Source organism: Cotesia glomerata, linkage group LG6 (genome assembly GCF_020080835.1).
Source record: "Cotesia glomerata isolate CgM1 linkage group LG6, MPM_Cglom_v2.3, whole genome shotgun sequence".
Lineage (NCBI taxonomy): Eukaryota > Metazoa > Arthropoda > Insecta > Hymenoptera > Braconidae > Cotesia > Cotesia glomerata.
The window spans coordinates 16,733,946-16,757,410 of record NC_058163.1 but is presented as its reverse complement, the minus strand read 5'-3'; the positions used below and the strand labels follow the sequence as shown (position 1 = coordinate 16,757,410).

Below are 23,465 nucleotides of genomic sequence, written 5' to 3'. Positions count from 1 at the left end.
TAATTTTCACAACAAAAAATTTCGTATAAAATATATAAATTTAATTTTTATAACGAAAAATTTCGTGTAAAATATGTGAATTTAATTTTCATAAGAAAATCTTCGTATAAAATATATAAATTGATTTTCCCAACGAAAAATTTCGTGTAAATACGCGAATTTAATTTTTCCTAAGAAAATTTCATATAAAATATAAAAATTTAATTTTTATAGTAAAAATTTCGTAAAAAATGTGTAAATTTAATTTTTTTCCAAGAAAATTTCCTATAAAATAGAAAAATTTAATTTTTATTATAAAATTTCGTAAAAAATGTGTAAATTTAATTTTTACAGAAAGATTTCGTATGAAATATATAAATTTAATTTTATAACAAAAAAATTTCGTGTAAAATATGTAAATTTAAACTTTTATAATAAAATTTTTGTATAAAATATATAAATTTAATTTTTCCGTAGCAACCATTTCGTTTAAAAATATGTGAATTTTAATTTGTCACAAAAAATATTGGCGAATCGTCACAATAAAAAGATAAATAATTTTTCAGAAATTAAAAGCCATGCAAAACTGATCGTGGATACAACAAAATTTCCTTTGTTACACCAGGAACACCTGTATAAAAATTAAGGAAGAAACTTAATGATTCATGAATCACTTCACTAAAATTGCCCATATTTCATTTGAAATTTATCACTAATGCAACACTGCCAACACTTTTAGTCACTTCACAGTTTTCTTTATAAAAGATTATACTGGGGAAAGAGAGGATCTCGTAGGCTCTCGGTTTAAATAACTATTACTGGTTGAGTCTTATAGTTATTTAGTTAGTTAATTATTTATAGGCGGATTCTAGGCAGCGGAGCAGAGCTTCGTGCACTAGAAGATCCAGCTATACAGGGTGTCCAAAAAGTCACGGACGCCATTGTAGCATCTGATGAAAAAAATAATTCTGAGACGAAAAGTCCTTAGCCATTTTTCAATTAACCGCACAGATAATTAATTATTAATTCAAAATAACGTCTCTTTATTTGTTAGAGAGAGAGCGCCAGTATCTAGTAAGATATGTAGTAAGATATGTGCCAAACAAAGACACAACTAACTGTATGACTAACTAGTTTCTATAGCTAACGTAGTTACACATATTTACTTATACATTCACACGTGCAAGCGTCTTCGTTGGAACGCACTTGACTTGACACTAGTGCTCTCTCTCTAACGCATAAAAGGACGTTATTTTAATTAATAATTAATTATCTATGCGTCTGATTAAAAAATGGCTAAGGACTTTTCGTCTCAGAATTATTTTGTTTATCAGATGCTACAATGGCGTCCGTTACTTCTGGGACACTCTGTAGACTGGTTAATTATTCAACAAAAGTTATATAATTTTTCTCCGTCAGCCATTGTCGATCTCCGGTTGCATCTTGAGAACGTCGTCGAGCCCCGGGTCACATGCTGACGCATGTGTTTTGGCTACCCGCAAGTCCCGACAACTTCTTATCTTTTAAAATTTCTAAGTACTCAATAAATTAATTTAATTAATTTTCTTTAGAAATTTGACGAGAACGTCACAGAGTACAACCAAATATTAAACATAAAACAACAATTCGTTCTAAGTAGTCTGACAAAATACTTTAATATTTGTACACATAAATATAATAACTATGAAGACAGATCTAGACACAAAATAATACAGGAACATAAAATAACCAAGACTAAGTACCAAAATAGTGCTATGTATTGTGACATGGGTAAAATTCCCCATGTCAAAAGACTAGTTTGGCTATTTGTTTTATTTTAATTTTCTTTATCATTATTAATTATTTTGGCTCAGCTGAAGGAATGCGGAGATTCGACGCGACTGTGTCGCCCCAAGTGGCCTCCTGATCAGAGTGTGAAGCTCGAGGTAAGGCTTATACCCGAAACCGCGCCGAATTTGAAAAGTATGCATGAATGAGTGTGACTATTGTAGAGAGTATGTGAGAGTGAGAGCGAAATTAAGTTTAAGCGATCAGACGAACCCGCGAATTTACACAGAGCCATCAACGACCAGCGTGACATCTGGAGGAGGACCACGGCGAGAGCGAAGCAAAATTTGAAACCAACGAATGACGACGGCGTTTGAGCAACTTAAGTCAAGCGAGGCACCATCTGGATGCCGCAAGCCAAACCAAGCGGCATATCAACCAATCATCGATTGCAACGGAGTACTGAACGCATCCCGCAATACAACGGCCGGCTGGAAGAAGCCGCGAGCTGATTGGATGCGAGGTTTTTGAACTAACGGAAAATTGGAGAACATATGTTGCCGAGGAGGCAGCCATAATGATAGGATTCTGATCTGGACGCCGTGCCTGTTAGTCGCTCAAATTCCGCTATAAGCATTAAAATATTTTACAAGGCAATTAACCACCATTATTGAGTTAAATATTGCACATTGTTAAGATTTATTTTACGATTGTACCTTGTCGAAGCTATTGTTCACGACCACTGTGTGGATTATTGCCGAGTGACGATTAATTATTATTATTACGTGCGCGTGGGAGACGCCATCGCCGAGACATCGACGCTATTCCGCCTGTTATCCCGCCAACTTCGTTGAGAGTCAGCTACCTGGACGAGTACCGACCCGAGGGGTTCACTGCTGCCGTAGGGTGAGTCTGATCACTAATTTAGCCCCAGGGTGTCCTCACCGCGATATCGCGATCGATTTTAGTAAATTTCACCAGTTTGATTTTTGGTGTAATTTTTTTTTGAGAAATTTTTTTAGATTTTTTTTTACGAAAATAATTATTGAATTCCTTTCGGATTATTGAGACGTGTGTGATGACACTCAGAGGCACGGTACCATCGGACTGTATTTGTGTGTGTTCGAAAAATTAAAACGTAGATTCCAAGTCGAGCGTTCGCTTCTTATTATGAATTTTTTTGTTAATTGTTTTTTGTTGTTCGAGACGCTATCATTGAACCAACTGTGTGACATTATTATTACTATTGTTAATGGTTGTATTGGTTGGAACATTGATATATGCCGACAATCAAACGTGATTTTTAACTTCCCGCTACGAAAATCGAAGATTTTCAAAAATCGGGAAGTTATTGTTTTCACCCCGTTTTGCAAAAACCGAGTTTTCATCAGATCTCGACGTTTGAAAGTCACAGGAAGCTTCCCTGACTATTCCCGCGAGGTTGTCACGGCGTCTGTATGTATGTGTGTGTGTGTGTGTTTTTTTTTTTTTTTTTTTTTTTTTCCCTAAGGGGGGGGAATCCTTTTTACGGATTCTAGGCATAGTTGTTTGGCCTGGATATGTGGCGACTCGACGCAGCGTCATACTAAAACTCGACACTAACGCCCCTACCCACTAAACCCTAAACCCCTTTTCCTTCTTTCCTCTAATCCCTCATGGAAACCGCCGTCAGGCATTACTTCGTGAAGGGAGGATCTAGCTACTGCTCTTCCTTCTGGTGGCTAAGGTGTTAACTACCTTCCTTCTATCTTCTGCTATTTGCTCTTTTTCTTTCGGTGGAACGCAAGTCTTTAAGGACTTCTGTTGCAAACGTGTTGGTAGCGTTCCAGACAGCTTCTGATGACAGCATTGCTGCTACTATTGTCTCTGGTTGGATTTTCCTCTTCAGGATATTCTCCAGCTCATCTCGCTGTGGGTAAAAACGTGGGCACTCAAAGAAAACGTGCTCTGCATCTTCATTGACTCCTGAGCAGGACGGGCACTCCGGGGAATCATCATGCTTGAAGCGGTGGAGATACGCCCGGAAACAGCCGTGTCCTGATAACATCTGTGTAAGATAATAGTTGACCTCACCGTGACTCCGGTTCAGCCAAACGTTGATCCTTGGTATGAGACGATGCGTCCACCTACCCTTCACTGTGGCATCCCACTGTAGTTGCCATCTACTTATGCTCCTCTGCCGCTCTTCTGTTCCAAGCTCCTCAGCGCTTAGTGTGGTCGACTTCTTTCGTTGGTAAAGGATCCGTCTTTCCTCAGCTAAGACTCTGAGAGGCAAAGTTCCGGAGATGACACACACTGTTTCCATAGATATTGTCCGGAAGGCACTTGCTACTCTTAAGGCACTCAGACGGTAGACTGGTCCAGCCTTTCTCCATGATTCTTGCTTTTCTAGTGCGTCCGCCCATATAGATATTCCGTAAGTGAGCACTGATGTGACTACAGATGATAGTAGTAGTCTTCTGCTCTGCTTTGGGCCTCCGACGTTTGGCATCAGTCGTGCTAAGCTAGCTACCACTGCTGATGCTTTTGCACTCACGTGTTCGACTTGCTGCTTAAAGTTGAGTCGGGCATCAAGCATCACTCCCAGATATCGGATATATGGTTGTGATGTGATTTCTTGTTCTCCGACTTTCAGTTTTATGGTCTCTATCACTTTTCTGCTGGTAATAAGCACAGCCTCAGTCTTCTGTTTAGCCAGTTGTAGATTCATTGAATCCATCCACCGGTTAACTTTCTCAAAGGTGATACCGAACATGTGGTTTATCTCATCTAGGTGTTTCGCAACGATTACGACAGCTACATCGTCTGCATATGCAACAAGCTTGACACTTCTTGGAAGAGTCAGTCTCAGCAGGCCATCATACATGACATTCCACAGAAGTGGACCCAGAACAGAACCCTGGGGTACACCTCCGGTAATATCATACTCTTTTGGACCATTGTTCGTGTCGTATCTCAGGATTCTGTCTGTGAAGTAGCTAGCCACTATCCTACGTAGGTATCCTGGTACGTTTTTCTCTTCCAAGGCTTGCATAATGCAGTCCCAGTTGGCGGAGTTGAAGGCATTTTTGATGTCCAGAGTGGCCACCAGGCAGTACTTCTTCGCTCCACCCTTCCATCTGATCCCTTCGATTGCCTCCTTGGCCGTTGCAACAACCAAGTTGATTGCGTCCAGGGTTGATCGTCCTTTCCGAAAACCATACTGGTTGTCTGCCAGGAGTGGATCGACAACTGCTTCTATTCTTTGGTGGATTATACGCTCAAGTATCTTACCTGTCGTGTCTAACATACAAAGTGGTCGATAAGATGACGGTTCTTCTGGTGGCTTTTTCCCTTTTGGAAGTAGTACTAGTCGTTGCTGCTTCCACTTCCGAGGAACAACCCTTCCATGGGGCATGTGTCGTAGACGTCAAGGAACGATGTTGCCACTGCTTGTATGGTCGTTTTATAAGCAATATTGGGGACCCCGTCCAATCCCGGCGCTTTATTGTTCCCTACACGATTACAAGCCTCCATCAGTTCTCCCTCTATGACAGATGGAATGTCATCCATTTCATTCTGCGCTAATAGGTAGTTAAACTTGCTTTGTTCGGGGAACAACGCGTTTACGATCTTCTGTAGGAGTTGAGGACACGTGGGTGATGGCATTAGCTGGTTTTAAGATGGGTCATGACCACCTTATACGGCCTACCCCACAGATCTCTGTCCACCTCGTTGATGAGCTCCTTCCAGCATTTTCTTTTGCTATCTTTGATGGCTTTGTTCAGGGATCGACGGGCTTTTTTGTACTCTGCGACCAGCTCCACAGAGTTAGGTCGTCGGTAGCCACGCTGAGATATTCTTCTCTTCTGATGACACTCTTTACGAAGGGCGCTGATGTGGTCGTTCCACCAGTGAACGGAAGGTCTTGTGTTTATGCCACGTCTACGAGACATACTGGCGTCACACGCCTGGGTCACTCTTTTCATCAGGTCCTTGGTCTTCTCTTCTGCGCAGCCCGCGATAATCTGGTCACTATTGAGAGCTACTAACAATGCCCTTGGGTCAAGAGTTTTTACCTTCCAACCAATGGTGTTAAGTTGCTTTTTAGGTCTTCTCGGGCTCTGGGCGTTTAATATTTCCCAGAGAATCGCGTTGTGGTCGCTGGCTGTGTAGGTATCCATCACCTTCCAGTTGATATTACCTCTGGTGAGGCTGCCACTGACGAAAGTGAGATCTACAATAGAACTTGTGTCTCCTTTGGTGTAGGTTGGTGTGTCACCATTGTTGAGCAGTACTACATCTAATGTAGAAAAGGCTTCTAGTAATTCCTTTCCTCGCGCGTTTGTATTCTTGCTACCCCAGTCTACTGCCCAGGCGTTGAAGTCCCCAGCTATTGCCACTGGGTGGTAATGCTTCGCGTCCTCGGTAAGTCGATCCAGAAATGCGGTGAATTCGACAGTAGAGAGGCTAGGTGGTGCGTAACAGCTATAGAAGCGGATGCCCTCTACTGATACTGCTACAAAGCCGGCATTGCTGTTGTCGACTGCATTTTGGAAAGGGAGCTTGCCACATGACCAGATGACAGCTTTGGATGTGCTGTCAGATTCCCAGGGTTGGGTACTCAGGTGTTTATATGGCTCTGCTATCAGTACCAAGTCAAGCTCTAGTTCTCGCACGGATTGCATGAGCAGGTCATGCGCTGCCTCACAATGGTTGAGGTTGAGCTGCAGTATCCTCATGCTTGTTTGTTCGTCAACTTCTGGAGTGCATCCTGAAATAACGGGCACTTATGGGTACCGGCATGGTGGGCAACATTCTCTGCACTTTCAATCTCAGCACATAATGCACATTTGGCGGGATTTTTACAATCAGCAATCTTGTGCCCTTCTTGTCCGCACCTGATGCAAAGCTTCGACCGGTCCACCTTGCTTTTGCACTGGGATCCATGATGTCCGAAATGCCAGCATTTAAAGCATTGAATAGGTCTCTTCGTTGTCCTTATTCGGCAATTAACCCAACCAATCCGGATTTTGCTACTTCCATCCAGTAGTTTCTGTGCTGTTGCTGCTGGTAGAATTACTGTGGCAATTTGAGTACCTCTATAGGCCTTACGGATCTTGATTGCCTCTAGTGGTATCTCACAGCCATCTCCAGCTTCCTCCTGTAGGGCACCCTGGATGTGATCCTTAGTTGTTTCTTCATCGACGTCTCGGATCTCAATTACCTCCTGTGGTCCTTTGCAGATTACTTTTGCGTCTTCTTTCAGAATGTCTGCAATGGTCTTTCTCAATGTTTGGCCTTTGTCGGTGCTCTTCCTCGAAAGAGTTATCAGCATATCTCCAGCATTGGTCTTATGGATCTTCTCTACCGTACTGCGGACCTGGTCGTCAGGGACGTCCTGTTTTATTCGACGCAGGATCTCGGCGTACTTTGCTTTCTCTGTCAGCCGAATGATGAGGGCATCCGGTCTGATCCATTTCCGCGGTTTCTTTCGCTTGGGTTCAGGTCGGGGCTCCTTTGACGTCTGTTTTGAGAGCATCTCTTTCTTCTGTCGCTTTAGCTCTTGCTTGGACTGAACTTTATGCCAGACTGACGCTTTTTCCTGTTCGTCGCTTCGCCCTGCCACTCCTTGTGGAGGGCTTTTCTTCAAATCCTTTTTCTTCATGGCTTGGCTGATTGTTGGGTCAGGAGAAGGTCGATTTTTTCTCTTACCTGACTTGTTGCTGGCTTCACTTTTGTCTTCCGCGACTGATTCACCGTCACCTTCAGCTCCGGTGTCCATTGCTTCGTCAGTCACGTCGATAGCCTGACAGTCTTTCTCCGGTGTAGCATGGGATATGCGCTGCAATGATGAGCGCCACTCCTCGTCCAGCTTCTCAAACCTTTGAAGGGCGTTAGTTACACCAGTCATCTTGGATTTAATCTCTTTGTGAATGTTGACCTTTGGTTGAACGAAATCATTCAACTCACTGATCAGCTTTTCAAGGCGTTTGAGCGCTTGCGAACGCTTCATTTCAGCGCTTGCGTCAATCGCTGCTTGTTGGGCATGTAGCCCGTTTCCACTTTGTTTGTTTCCTTTGAATTACTCATACTTTTTAATTTACCAGCGCATCGTACGGAGTGGAGCGGGTTGCCATAACTAAGAACGGGTGTACCCTCGGAGATAGTACTCCTACCCCAGTTCCCTGAGGCCTAGCCGACACTTAGCCAGTCCCGGAATACACGGACGGACTAGACTCGCTCGGAGCGGTGAAGATTCCGATCTCTAACACTCACTGCGTACTTCCTGATCAAGGCCCGAAGTGGCTGGCTCCTGATCCACTGCTGCAACTTACACCTCGGTAGAGCAAGCTCACATCAGCCGTGGCCTGCATCGTCGGAAACTACGATACAGGTTCCGGTCACTCCCAGTGGGTCACAGCAGAGAACGATCGTCTTGTTAGGTCAGTTAGTGCGACCAACCCATTAAAGGGGAGTTTTGTCCACGGGAGCGTATTTTGTTTGGTTATTTTGCTTGGCTCCTACCCGCTGTACCTCATCAACTAAGAGATTAAGTGTCATCCAAGGACAGCGAGCGTTCTCCCATCCGCTCGGGGAGACGCGCCCGGTAGCAGTATCTCTTCTGCCCCGAGTGTGTGTGTGTGTGTGTGTGTGTGTGTGTGTGTGTGTGTGTGTGTGTGTGTGTGTGTGTGTGTGTGTGTGTGAAAGTATGTGAACCGCTTATAACTTTTGAACGGCTTGACCGATTTTATCGCGGTTGGTGCCATTCGAAAGGGCTTGACCAAACTTAGATTTTGAAAACTATTTGGACCGATTCAGAACCATAGATTTTGAGAAATCTTCAAAAAACTGAAAAAAAAAATTTTTTTCAAATGTGGTTTTTTTGGAATAACTTTTAAACGGCTTAATAGTTCAATTCCAAAAACTAATCAGCTCTTAACCTGAAAAACCACGTCGATCGCCACCAGTCCGGTCAAAATCGGTTGATTCGTTCGAGAGATATCGTGAACGGAAGAAAACCGAAAAAAGTGTTATTTCGGAATAACTCCAAAATTTCTAGCGCGATCAATTCAAAATTTAAAATTCTTTGTGAGGCTTGAAAAACTGCATCAAATGCTGCCAACCGCGTGAAAATCGGTTTATTCATTCAAAAGTTATTGCGGTTTAAAAATTCCAAAAATAGTGTCATCAAATCCCTATCAGACTTTTGAGCTCGAAGAGCTCAAAAGCATAGGAAAACAATCTCTTTGAGTTTGGAGAGCTCAAAATAACCCATAAATTGTATTTTGGAGTTCGAAGAGCTCAAAAACGCCATTGGTGCAATTTTAAGCGCCTAAGTATGGAATTAGCGGGAAGTTGCAGGGATGGCCTTCAGGGTCAACCGTTTTCCTAATTTTTTTTTGTTGTTGTTATTAAACGTAACGCCCGAGAAATTTGGGGCTGTGTATGACAGCTAGCCCGACCGACGCGCCATCTCCGAGCGCGGGCTTAAACTTATCTCGAGCTTCAACTACCCGCAAGCTTAGTCAATTTACCGACCGTAATTAGTTATCCGCCGCGAGCCCGCCAAATTGTTGAATTTTTGAATTATTTGAAATATTATTTTGCGAATCATCGTCGAATTAAAGCTACATTGTGTTTAATTTGCTATGGCAAATTAATTGGGGAATTTGCGAGCCACCGACTGACCAAATTTAATTTTTTTATTTATTTGTTTAATTATTAATTAATTTTGGAAAAATTAATTGTTTATTCCATTGTATTATTAATTATACATTAATTGGGAAATTTGCGAGCCACCGACGGACCGAATTTAATTTTTTTTATTTATTTGTTTAATTATTTATTAATTTTGTAAAAATTAATTGTTTATTCCATTGTATTATTAATTATAAGTTAATGTGGAAATTAGCGAGCCATTGACGGACCGACTTTAAGCTTTTATTGAATTATTAATTAGTTTGAGACAAATTGATTGTTTATTTCATCGTATAAGTAATTATAAATTAATTCGGGATTTTTACGAGCCGTTGACGGACCGAATATAATTTTTGGTTATGATTAAGTAATTTGAAGATCGATTAATTGCTTACGTCATCGTAGAATTAATTATAAGTCATTTAAATTAGTATCTGCGAGCCACCGACGTATCAATATTATTGTTGTTTCTTTTAGTTATTATTGTAATTTTTGGAAAATTATTAATAATTCTTAGCGACTGTTGAAATAAATTGTTGACTGGACATTCGGCGATTACTGTTTTTTTTTGTTTTCTTTTCCCGAGCTTACTTAGATTTAAGTATTTTACGTTTCGCCGTTCATTCGAATTTTAAATCTCTTCGTCATCGACCCGCTACCCGACGACAAACGACAACGACTTCGAATCGTGGAACGGTAAGTTCCTGGCGCCCAACTACCTTCAAAACCCAGGTAAGCCAATTTACGTGGTGCTCTCCGGCCCTGTCGACGCCAGTGCCGGTGAAAAGACCATTATAGTATACTGCAATTAAATACTTTAACCTGTTACCAAATGAAATAAAAAATATTCTAACGTTAACTAAATCAATTAAATACTATCTAAGAAAATGGTTACTGTCTAGTCAAGAGCAACTATTAACTCTATAACTATAAATATTTTTATACGCTTCCTGAGTAATTGTTTTTGAATATATTTATGGTGCTTTTCATAAAATTTTTTCGCTTTACAATTTATCCTTAAATAAGTTAGATCTATTAATTACTAAGTTTATGTTGTTAAATAGGCATATATGATGGTATTTCTTGTAAATCATATATCCCTAGGATTTAAATGTACTATATCTATGTATGTATGTATGTATATGGGTCATTCCACCAAATAAGAACATTTTTACGGGGCGACCCTCGCGGATTATGTTTAAAATTTATGGAGGTGTTCTCTATAATAAGAAATAAATTCCCTACAAGTTTCAGCCCTTAATATGCAGCGGTTCTGGAGTTATGATTTTTTGAAATTTTGAAAAAAAATTTTTTTTAACTTTTTTATTAATTTTTCTGATGAGGAAAACTTTTTTTTTAAAATCCACGAAAAATCTTATCTTGTCAGAAAAATTCTCAGCTTTTGAATGAAAATATCCATTTTATCATAAACACATCAGAAGACCCTTTGAAATCCAATTAAATTGGAAAAATTGATTTTTCTCGGTGTGCGGTGCAATGAACATCCAATTTGACTTTTTTTTTTCTGAAAGATCATAGTTTTTTACACAAAATATATGGTTTTCACAATGGGCATATTTTTTTTTCAATCACAATTAAATTATATCGGCTAAGCGTTATACGATTATTCGGGATAGTAAAATAATTTTCTGTTAATTATTTAAAATTTCAAACTGCTCGTTAAAAAATTGAGTTTATACAATGCAGATGGCGTTCACAACTACGATTCCATTTTCTTATTTAGGATGTAATTTTCCAAAATTTGCGAGAAATACTGATTGGATTATGGAAACTTAATCAATTTATAAAAATTTATTGAATAAATTGATTTGTAATAATCCAACGGAATCGTGCTTCTTCAGAAGTTGTTATAGATGTCCAAACAATGAAGAAATCATTAATTACTTTCATCCATCGTTTAAAGAATTTGATGTAAATGAAATCGAATTTAAAATCTGGACATCAACCGATCGATGTACCATTGTAAACGTTATTTCGGATTCCGATGACTTTATTGATACCTTAGCGAAGCAACTTGAGAAACTTTTAAAACATGACTTTATAGTAAAAATACAAAGTCGGTTTTTCCCTAATGCGAAATTAAATTTGAAGAGTGGTGAATTAGCGGTAGTTTTTAACTTGGTAGAAAATTGCGTTTGTTATGCAGGAAGCTGCTCAAGGCTATCATTGAAATAATGACCAAGCTACTATACTTCAAATGGTGGTTTACAGTAGCTAAACAAGATCGGTTTGATGCCCCGATAAAGTAGATTTCTGCAGCACCGGCATTGGGTTTCTGCCTTATCGACGGTTGTTTGTGGAGTTTCTGCAATATCGATGGTGGGTTTTTGTGCTCTACTTACTGACTATTGGGGGATTATCATCGATTTGTTGATCGATTTTTACCGACTGTTGGGGGATTATCATCGATTTGGTGATTGATTTTTACCGACTGTTGGGGGATTATCATCGATTTGTTGATGGATTTCGTTGAGGTCAAAATGCTACCACCCCAACAGCAGAGCTGATACCTTTTGGCTGTGTGTGTGTGTGTGTGTGTGTGTGTGTGTGTGTGTGTGTGTATCAGCTATGGTGTTGATGTGATATGCACTTATTTGATGTGATGGTGAATTTTATATATATTCAAATGACTTTTGGTATAAGTATATGCGAGAAAGATCGATACTTACACCGCTCTGGTGGGATGAAATGGAGGTATTGAAGTTTATTTATCGATTTGAGGTAAGTTTGATGTCAATTGGTGATCTATGTTATCGACTGTAGGGTATTGTTGACAGTCGGTTTGAAACCGAATAGATGTTCTGTTTTATCGACGTGGGTTAAGAGTTTTTTTCTGAATCTTAACGTTTTTTAGCCTTTCTCTCTCGATTACATCATGTTTTTTACGTCATCCGACAAGTTTGAACCTGTTTTTTTCGCGTCGTCATCGTGAATTTTAACGGTTTTTACCCCCTCCTCTCTCGATTACGTCATGTTTTTACGTCATCCGACAAGTTTAAACCTGTTTTTGGTGTTGTCGTCGTTGGGAGGGGATCGTTGGTGGGAAGTTATACTTACTTGCCTCCAAATTTCAGTCCTCTGCCTACAGTTACTCGATTTAGTTGTGTAATCCATGGATAAATTGACATATCGAAATCACCTTTCTCAGAAGTCAACCGCCTTACTGGGACGATTTTGACGATTTAATAGAAAGTTATTTTGGTGACATTCCACCTGAGGATATCGGGATATTTGTGGGGAAAATTATTGATTTGCATAAAAATTTAGAGGTGATCAAAGCTGCTCGCGAAAAAGTGAACTGTTCGAATTGTGCTGATAGACTTGAAATAACCAAGAAACTAATAGAAATCACAGACAACTTAGTTAAAACTGCGCATACAAAAGTATCTTGTTCTAATTGTGTGGATAAACTAAATTTAATTGACGATTTACTTAAGACTGCGTATACAAAAGTATCTTGTTTAAACTGTGTAGATAATCATAATTTAAACCAAAAACTGTTAGAAATTACACAGAAGTTTCAAAAACTGGAATTGCGTTTCATTCAACAGTAACTCTACAATGAATCGTAAACGATTGAGGTAATTTTTTAAAATCATTAATTATATATTAAAAATTTACGTATTTTGTTTATAAAAATTTTAATTCATTTCAGACTTCACTCATGTGACGATTCATGTGATCATTCTGCGCAAATCGAGTTCGACGAAGTAAGTTGTAACGGAGTACACGGGGCCTTCTTTACCCAGAGAAGGTTTCCGATCCGCGTGAGTTAATTATCGACTGATTCCCCAGAGCGCTGTGCTCCGAAGTACTCGCGCCTCTAGCTGTAAGTTAGTGAGTAAGTCCCCAAGAGGGAAGCGCCGGCGCGGAGAGTGAGTGGGGAAGACGGAGCGAAGAAAGAAAAGCACCGACAAAGCTGAGAAGAGTCATTGTGACCGAGTCGCCAAACCGTACGGACACGCATATTTAGTAAAAACATCATCGAGCAGGTAATTATTTATTTGTCGCCTTTCGTACAAGTGGAACGAAGCGATCAAATCTATTAATTTATTGCTTGCCAGGCCTTCAGTCGGCTTGCGTAAATTGATCTTAAATTTTAACAATTTCTAATGCTTGATTGCGGTTTCAGATTCATAAAATATTCGGAGAAACGAGTGACGGTGACCGAGGTCTCGCTGCCAAGCAGAATTTTCCACCGAGGAGGGATTTGTACCAGTGACGACGACAAGGAGTTGTAGCTCTTCGAGGGAGTTCGTTAGCGTCGTAAAAGAAAAACTCCAGGTACAAATAAAATGTCTCAATAATCTCTCGGTGGTGCGGCATCAGCCAGGCATTGAAGTCGGCTGAAGGTCACCGCCATTTCGCGTTCGGTCACAATCATTAGATTAAGTATTATATCGTAGAATTTACTTAATTATTATATGGAAATTTATTTATTAGAATTTACTCGGAATATTATTTGGGATATTATTTAAAATATTATTTAGAAAATGTTTGAGAATTTATTGGAAATAAGAGGCAGAGTTTATTTGGGAATTTATTTAAGAGGAAAGTCCAGAATAAAAATTAGACTAAAGTTAAAAGCAAGTCAAAAATAATTACTAAATAATTAATTAACAAAACCAGGAATTATTTCGGATTTGTTAGTTAACTACGTAGGCAGAGCTTGAATTGGTTTTACCAGGAATAATTTCGGTTGGTCATTTCATGATTTCGGTGCCATGTAGAACAAAATGTCGTTGATAATCGAGTTGGTCGGATTTATTTAATTAATTGCTTAAAATAAAATCAGTAAAATGTTTTAGAGGAACTTTAGTAAAAATCATTTGAAGTAAAATTTATTAAATTCGGGAAAGTAATTTATAATAAAATTTAATTGTTTAAAATAAAATCATTTGCAATAAATTTAGAATCAGTCAAAATTGCTGGAAAATTTTTCGTGTAAATTTGTTAATTAAAAGTAGAAAATAAAACTTGTAAAAATTCGTCAGAGAAAAAAAATTACACCAAAAACTTGCGACAGAGACGCAAGACTGAGCGAGAGTGTCAGCCATCTTGTCCCGCGTGAAGCGCTGGGTAGAGGACACTCAAGGTCGAGACTAAAATCGTACTGTGTTGCTAGGCAGAAAATAATCCTCGAAGAAAATAAAATAAAATAAATGCTAAGTTTTTCGTGCAACACAATAGAACGTAAAATAAAATAATGTAGAGAAAATAAAACTCGATTATTGAATGACAAGTAAAACAGTTTAGTAAAAATTAATTACATAAAATCAATTGATGAATTTTAGTTGATAACAAATTAAGTTCTTAATTAAATAAAATAATCTGGACACAAATTAGAAATATTCGGTGAACAACTAAATAAATAATTGATAAATTCTGGTAAAATGAATTAAAATAACTTGGAAAAATAATTAATAAATTCTAGTAAAATAAATTAGACAAAGCCGAGTAATTTAACACAACAGCTTATAAATTAAATTAAGTAAATTCAGTAGAATTAAGTTTGGTAAAATCTCGGAAGTAACCAACACGTTGTTGGCAGATTATTAAGACCTCTGTCAATGGATTTTAATCTATTAATACAAGATACGAAGACCTCTTGGTATTAAATATTTAATTGTTGTATTATTAAGACCACGACATTAAATTAGTTAGTGATTTTAATTTAGGAATTAAGATTAGGAATTGTAGAAATAAATTAGGAACTCGGGTTTTGTATTTTGTTGAAGAGATAAATGGATCCAGGCATCGAGTCGGATTTCGTTTGATTTTGGAAAATAAATTTGTAGAATCCGGAAATATTTAGTGTGTTTGGAAATTTAATTAATAGTGTGGGTGGGTTAGTGTTAAGTATTGTAGTGTTGCCTAGGGATTCATGGTATCCTCCTCTGCTTCCTGGGCACACTTAGAGTCCTTTGCATAGACGCCCGGGTGGGGGTGCAATAGGCATAAGTATTTTAAATAAATATTGTGGGTGTGTGTGGATAAATAATATTGCAGTGTAGCCTAGGGATTCATGGTATCCTCCTCTGCTTCCTGGGCACACTTAGAAGCCGTTGTATAGACGCCGGATTTGGGGTACAACGGTAGTAAGCTAGAAACCGCGGTATAGACGCTCCATATGAGGGTACTGTTCGGGAATAGATACTATGATAGTAACCGCGATAGGACGCTCCATAAGAGGATATCGTCGGGTTCAAGTAATTTGATATTTTGTAAGGGGTTTTGATTTTGTATTAAGGGTTGGATAAATAAAATGAATTGTAAAAATGAATTTCTGCCTATAATTTCTGTATCCTTCCTGACAATCTCTCCGACCCTGAGTTTTCACTCCTTGTTCTGGGCCAGTTTCTGGATACTGTGGGAAAAATCCAGTGGCGCCTTAAATAAATTAAGAGGCGACCAAGAGAGCGGTGGATCCCCGTTTCAAAGTGCTTCATCCAGTGATAGTGAAACTTCAAGTGAAGCTTCTATCGAAGCTCTGAGTGAAGCTTCTAGTGAAACATCTAGAGAATCTTTTTGTGATTTGGAAATTTTTACGGAAAGCGTTGTTTGTATAGTGGAAGAATGTTATATTGGTGATAGGAAAGTTAAAGTAACATCTTATCATTTTAAAAACTTTTTAGTAACGAGCTATAAATATTTCGAAGACGATCCGGATAGTCCACCAATTGAGGCTACACTTATAATTCTTTAATTCACCAATTAAAAAAAGTGAAATATGGAATACTTAATTGATTTTACCGGTTATATTATGCCAAATGGTTCATTTACAGTCAAGGAATTTTGTGTCACCAAGATTACTAATGAATATCAATTCAATGGTGTTTATGAGTATGACTATCATTTATTTAAGCCTCCAGTGATGACTACTAGTGCATCTGTTATTAAGCAAAATCTCGACTATAATGGACGTCGTCATGGAATTAGCTGGGATGTCGGTAAAACTGCGTATAATGTGCTTGGGGAAATTTTTAATATTTTAAAGCATTATTTGAGCTATTTATATGTTGAAGGTGAACAAAAGAAAGAATGGCTTGAAAAATTAATTAATGATCCATCTGTTGTGATCATAGATTTAACGAAAATGCGCCATTATTCAATCGATAACATTCAATTTACACCTTTCAAGTGTCCATCTGCAGTGCACACTTCAACTGGCTATTTAAAAGCTTGTGCATTTCAAAACGTTCAACAACTCAAATTATGGTATTTAAAGTTTTATGGTTGTCAACCCAGCTACACCAAATCAGTTCAACTTTTCAATCAATTGACCACTCTACGAAAGATGCATCCTCGAGATTTGGCCTGTCTGGATTCACACTTTTTACTTCACTTTGCCAAAAGAGAAATACGCTTCATTTGGGATAAATTACCAGAGCATCTCAAACACAATGAAGAAATCAAAGAATATTCATTCTGCAAGCGACATTATCCTATAACTGGTGCTGATTGGGAAATATCCGGTATATATTTATATCCATATCGAAAATTTTGCTTACAATGTAATTTAGAGAAATAAGTAAAAAAAAAATTTTTTTGTATTATTCTACTTATAGTATAAGGAAACATATGTATTGAAATAATAATGTGCATATTTTATAAAAAAAATTTTTTTATTTATCAATAAAAATTTCATTTGATACATATATATTATTATCTTAAAAACATTATACATTTACTTGAAAAGTTTCATTTGTGATAATTTTTTAATTAATATTGGATCCAATTTTTCGCTAGTTTTTAAAATTCTGTTTTTAAATCTGTCTCTGTCTCTCGCAGCCTGTTCCCATTCCCCCTTCCTTGCATTTTTATATGCATATTTCCAAACATGCATATAATGCACAGTTGTAAGTATGATGTTTGAAAGTCTGTGTACATATGGTATAATAAAGCATACTAGTTGTGAGGTATATCTAAATTCAAGTCGCCATAGGGATAACTTTGTGAATTTAAAAATAGTTTGATGTTTCGTAAATTGCAGTGATCAAATTTGCTAGCATCTTTCCGAGCATCATTTTTCCTTGCTGTTTGGAATCCAAGAACAACGTAACGTGGCTTTTCAAGCTGAGTTGAGGTTTTGACTGCCCAAATATGTTTTGAAGTTGCAGGTAACAGAGGATACTTATACAATTCCCAAGTCCGAAAACTTATTGGTATAGCGGGATCACTGGCGATGTAATTCAGAATTTGAATTTTTTCCTTATCTGCTGGAGTTATGTATGGTACAATCCATTCAATTTTTTGGAGTGTGATTTTTACTTCTTTTTCAGCAGCAGCAGCAGCAGCAGCAGCAGCAGCAGCAGCAGTTTGTATGTAAGAATTTATATCACTGTTTGATATTGTTAGAATTATCTCAAGTTGAACATTCATCAAAACTTTAAGATAATCTTCAGCAAAACCACTTAAAATATTAAGTGGAATGATAAAGTCAAAGTTTCCAGCATTATCGGTAAACTTAACCTCATTATCCATCAACCATCCTGCATTTTCCAAAGTACTTAATTGATTTGGGCTAATTGATAAATATCCTTTCATTAAACTAGTTATACCAACATTGTTATTCCGATCCATTTCAACTCCATTTATCATTAGTCGAAACTCTTTGATCATATGAGCTATTCCCATGTTTACAAATTTAGTTGTATCAGCAACAGCTGTATTATCATTTTTCGTGAATTTACCGGTGATATGTAGTACACTTTTGCTTGGAAGTATACACAAGTTTTGATTTTGAATTGTTATCCTTACTTCATCGTTGTTGTTTAGTGTTGATGATGCATACGGTTGATGCGCATGCACCTCACAATGAGCTATAGAGTCGTCAAATATGATTGGTCGTTGAATATTCAAAATTTCCGCCATTATTTGTAGCGTTTATCTCCTATTACTCCGTACTTATCTCCAGACGGTGAGCCTTTGTATACAGTACCCAAGAGCCCTTGGCGCGTAACCGAGAGATCTGGGTTCGATTCCCAGTCTGGGCTGTCTGATTATTTTTTCAATTACGAAAAAAAAAAATTCCCACTGAGTAGGTCCCCCCCCCTTTCCCCTATCCGTTCTTTCCCAACTCCCTTAAAATTTGCTTTGATATGACCCCCCTCCCCCCTTTTATATAGCTTGGTGTGTAATACTTAGAATCCTTTCTAAAATCTGTATCGTATGAACGCTGTTGACTTTCCAAGTATTTTTTGAGATTTTCTGAAGCTTTATCACTCGACATTACGAAGGCTCATCGATCAATGAATGAATAATAAAATTACAATCAAATTTATAGAAAGTTCTTAAGAGTCACGTTTTGGTATAACACAAGCTAGGCAGCAGCAATTTATTTTGTAGATTTTCCACGTAATTTTAGTCCGAGAGTTTTTAGGAACTGGGCGTTCTGATGTGTTAATGGTCTGCGGGTTATTCGCTGACTGGTAAATTTCATCCATGGTAATGTCTTTCTATATCCGGCACCACTTTTTGTCTCGAAAACTATTCCCATAATTTATAAACTTTTCACGTGAAGTCTGATTGTTATAGTTTCACCTCTAAAATTTACTAATTTTCCATCCTGATCAACTATGTGCAGTCTTATATTGTGTATAGCCTTTGTGAGTACTGGAAGATAAATGACGTGAGATGGTACTTCCACGATCTTAAATCCTGGTGGTACACTTGGAAAGAATTCATGAATAGTATGCACTCTCCGATCATTTATATATGCGTTTGATGTAATATTACACTCAACTCTTAGTACATTAAGCTTAAGTATAGCAACAGGTAAATTTGATGAATGAGTTTTATGAGGCTCAAGTTGGCGATCTGTAAACCCTAATAATCGTCCTATAGAGTCTTTTGGTTCAAAATCTATAAATTGGTCACATTTAATTTCACTTTTCAGCTCATTAATATTCGCTTTTAATTTTAAACTGAGTTTTGGCAATGATTTACATATATATGTTTCAATATCTTCAATTTCATAGCTTCCAGTTGGTAAAGTTAACGCTATAGTCTTTGGTTTTGATGCTATTTCAATAGTTTGTGGTATATTATAATCATCATCAATCCTTGTAATAATCGATACATTTCTTTTGGCTCTTTTTCCATTATTATTTTTCACAACTTTTTTCCCCCCACCACCAACATTGTAGTATGCATTCACATCATTGCTATCATCATCATCATAAGGTCTTTGATTAATAACACCATCTGGTGGATAAGTCACGTAGAATTTATTAGCACCAATATCAATATTGGGTATTGAATTAAATGTAAGCAACTCTACAAGTCCCAATACATAATTTTTGTCTGGTGATAATTCAATAGGAGGGAAATAATTAGCCTCCAACACTGATGATGATGATCCTGTAAGTGTTAATGTAAATGACTCAGCCATGACTGATAACTCAAGCGTAATTTCCATGAATTTATAGTTCTCCAGTGAGAAATTTAAGACATAAATGTCCACATATAATTGTATTGAAATTTTGATATTGTTTGTGATTATATTTTATGCTACCAACACCGAGATAATCCACAATTTCTTGTGGTGGTTGTAAATTTCCAAAACTATCAAAATAAGTTACATTATTACCAATCTTTTTGTAACATACCCAGTGGGTACCAGGTCCATATTTGTCATCTAAGTTGACTATCGCTGATTCATTTCTTTTAGGACCAGTTTTTGGTAAATCGTTTCTCATGAAAACTCCTCTAAAATTTGGAATTTTCAATTCTCTGACATACTTTAATATATCCTTATTTGTAAGTGCTCGGTGTGGTAGCTCTACTTGTTTTTTGACACTCCTTTACCTTTAGGATAAGGTCTCAAATATAAACCCATTCCACGTCTGTAAGGTCTCAAGTATAATCCTTTACCAATAGCAATTTCTTCCATTTTTGCATTATGTCTCTTTTTCTCTGCTAGTTGATTTTTAGCTGCACTTGCACTATTTACAGTTTTTGCAATAGCTGCAGCTCCACCTGCAAGAGCACCAGTTGCTGAAAGACCTGCAAATAATGGAATCATAAACGGAATAATGCCACCAGTTTTAACTGGTACTGGCAAAATACGTGGGAGTCTAATATTTTTTCTTCCACCTGATTTTTTAACTGCATTACGTGCACCAATCATTGCCGTTTTAATTGGATCACCACCAGCTGTCATAGATTTTTTAGCCTCTCCTACAATTTTCCTCAGTGCTACCTTCTTATTCATCTTTTTCTTTTTACCAATACGTTTCACGTTTGATTTTCTTTTTCTACCACCAGTCTTCTTCTTCTTGCTCTTCAAACCCATTCCAAATCGTCTCTTTAGCTTCATAATTTTATTTACACTCCAAGCGGCTGCTTTTTCACCAATACCAGCGTCTTTTGATTGAACTCTTTGCCACGCTTTGTCGGCAAGTACTTTATCAGCCTCGTGACGTGCTTCTAAGTTTTCACGATTATTCGAGTAAGCTATATCGTGTTCTTTGCACGCTGTATCCAATTGATTAATACCAGGATCACCACGAGCTAATCTTTTAGCTAATTTTGTGCCAGGTCCACAGTATTGATAGCCAGGTATATGTAATTCAAACGGTAGTTTATTAATAATTCTATTAACTAAACCTTTACCTTTGACACGTCTATGCTCCATCACAGTAGCAAAATGACTAATAAAAAAATCGTATAAAAGCCTATACTTATAGTAAAAATCAAAGAGTTGATGATACTGCTGTGAGTTGTAAACATGAAGTTCCAACATCAACCAGCTAAATTACCAGTGACCAATTTTGATCAAATAGTTCAAGGTACTGGATTGGAAAAAGTTAAAAGACACGGTTCTCTGTTACCCAACAGTGTACGTGCAGTGTTTTGTGGTCCATCAAACTGTGGAAAGACTAATGCTTTGTTATCCATCATTATACATCCGAATGGATTGAGATTTGATAATATTCACCTCTACTCAAAATCCCTCGAACAGCCAAAATATAAGTTTTTAGAGTCACTTTTAAAACCTATAGAAGGCATTGGATTTTTTCCTTTCAATGAACATGGAGACGTAATAAAACCTGAAGATGCTAAGCCCAACTCATTAATGATATTTGATGATGTGGCATGTGAAAAACAGGATCATATAAAAGCCTATTTCTGTATGGGTAGACATAAAAATGTCGATAGTTTTTATCTCTGTCAAACATATACACGCATTCCCAAACATCTGATTCGTGATAATATTAATTTTTTAGTTATATTTCGACAAGATGAAATGAATTTAAAACACATTTACGATGATCATGTAAATACTGACATGCAATACAATACTTTCAAGGACTTATGCTCAGCGTGCTGGAATGATAATAAATATGGCTTTGTAGTAATTGACAAAGACAGTGAATTAAATGATGGAAGGTATCGTAAGGGTTTTGACTGCTTCATTAGTATAAATTAACCTGTATCGGATAAATAATAATCATACATGTTAAGTAGTTTGTTAAATCAACATGAAGTCTGAGGATATTTTAAAACAAAAGGATGTTTTACATCAAATCTCCCAGGCAAGTGATGCAATCCGACGCAAACATAAACTCTTGAAGTTAGGAAAAGATACAGCTGAAAAAGCCATGGATGAAATGTTCAAACCGATAGTCACACCATTAAAAACTCTTATTGAATCATCAGGGCGAAAAGTTAAACAAGAAAATATAAAAGAAGAGATAAAAGCAGAAACAAAAAATGAAAACTCAGACCAACAACCAGATAACTTTGATAGTCTGATCTCAGATGATGAAAGTTTCATTAATAGCAACAGACAGCACCGATCCACAGAACCACTAGCTTCAAGTAGTCCTATCAAAACAGATCATTTATTAAAAACTTACATACAAAAATTAAATCGAAATCACAAAGAGATTGATTTCAGGTATGGTGTTCGTAAAAAAAATAAAGCAATGTTCATTGGAAATTCAAATATTTATTTCAACAATGATGAAATTAATGTTCAAGACAAAGTTTATCCTATGACTCATGGTTTATTGGAATTATTAGTCAAAAAAGATCCTCAAGATTCTGTAGTTACACAGAATGATAAGAAACACTACTTAGATATTGTTGAAAGAACGAATATGTATTGGAAAAATTACAAGCCAGATACAAGTATTTTCAATGATCTGTCACCCAAGTTTCAAAATTATGTTGTTGAATTCCTAGCAAAAAGACATCCAAACTTTTCGAAAGGTGGGGGTTTACCTAGTCACATGATAGTAAAAAAGAAAAATAGAAATATGGATTATGTATACTGGGATGATCCCAATGAACTGGTTGAAAGATTACGCCTATTAATAGCCTCTCAATCAGCTGGTAATACCAGTCATACTAATGAAATTATTTCGATTATTGAAGAATTAAGAGAGGCTGAAATTATATATTAGAAGTAAAATTTCAGAATTTCACCATTAGTTTGTGAACTGTTGAAGTGAACTGAACAATAAAAAATGAGTATTGATATATTTGGACGTTCTTTGAAAGCTGTAGCAGTTGTTAGTGGACCTCCAGGAGCTCCAGGAAGAGGATTTAAAATAAATTCTGATGGGCAATTTGATTTAGAAAACAAAAGATTATGTGAAGTTGGAGAACCAGTGAAAGATAATGACGCGATAACATTGAAATTTATGCGTGATTTTATAAATAAAGAATTATCTTTATTAGAGAGGACTATAAGAGAAGATCAATTAGAAATTATTTCCCATTTACATTCAGAAGTTGTATCATTGAGGACTTCTCTTGATTTGTTGAAAAAAGAAAATCAAGAATTAAAAAGAAAGAAACCGAAACAAGAAGAATTAGGAAAAAAAATGGAAGATAAAAAATCGGTAATAGCATATGAACTTCACAGACCAGCTCGTAAAAATTATCAACGCCGTCATGTTGATATTCGAGGACTTGATGAGACTTGGCAAGCTGATTTAGTTGAAATGATTCCTTATTCAAAAGTAAATAATAATTATAAATATTTACTAACAGTGATTGATATATTT

General features: G+C 37.1%; 3 protein-coding genes and 1 long non-coding RNA gene across 4 annotated transcripts in view; 2 read left to right on the top strand and 2 right to left on the bottom strand.

Moving 5' to 3' along the window:
* LOC123267761 overlaps positions 1-11,324 on the bottom strand; it is a gene marked incomplete in the record, with an annotated part of 391,343 nt that extends 380,019 nt beyond the window's left edge. The window contains 1 exon segment of the mRNA XM_044732597.1: positions 11,084-11,324.
* Positions 11,325-13,155: 1,831 nt separating this feature from the next.
* LOC123266965 lies at positions 13,156-13,713 on the top strand. The gene is made up of 2 exons (XR_006509922.1): positions 13,156-13,439; positions 13,580-13,713. It is a non-coding gene; the product is annotated as an uncharacterized LOC123266965 (long non-coding RNA).
* A 3,642-nt stretch (positions 13,714-17,355) lies between these two features.
* Positions 17,356-18,321, bottom strand: LOC123268009. Its single transcript, XM_044732892.1, has 2 exons — positions 17,790-18,321; positions 17,356-17,666 (listed from the first exon to the last, which is right to left on the bottom strand). The coding sequence occupies exons 1-2, from the start codon at positions 18,319-18,321 to the stop codon at positions 17,356-17,358; spliced, it is 843 nt and encodes a 280-aa protein (XP_044588827.1).
* Positions 18,322-21,932: 3,611 nt separating this feature from the next.
* On the top strand, positions 21,933-22,862 carry LOC123267455. Its single transcript, XM_044732079.1, has one exon. It carries the CDS (start codon positions 21,933-21,935, stop codon positions 22,857-22,859), a length of 927 nt encoding a protein of 308 aa, XP_044588014.1. The 3' UTR covers positions 22,860-22,862.
* Positions 22,863-23,465: the final 603 nt, after the last annotated feature.

Excerpts from the sequence above, each read along its gene's own strand:
- LOC123268009 (XM_044732892.1), bottom strand. The coding sequence starts at position 18,321 with ATGGCGGAAATTTTGAATATTCAACGACCAATCATATTTGACGACTCT. Across the intron at positions 17,667-17,789 it reads AATTCTAACAATATCAAACA|CAGATAAGGAAAAAATTCAA; the intron begins GTGATATAAATT and ends ACATAACTCCAG.
- LOC123267455 (XM_044732079.1), top strand. The coding sequence starts at position 21,933 with ATGAAGTCTGAGGATATTTTAAAACAAAAGGATGTTTTACATCAAATC.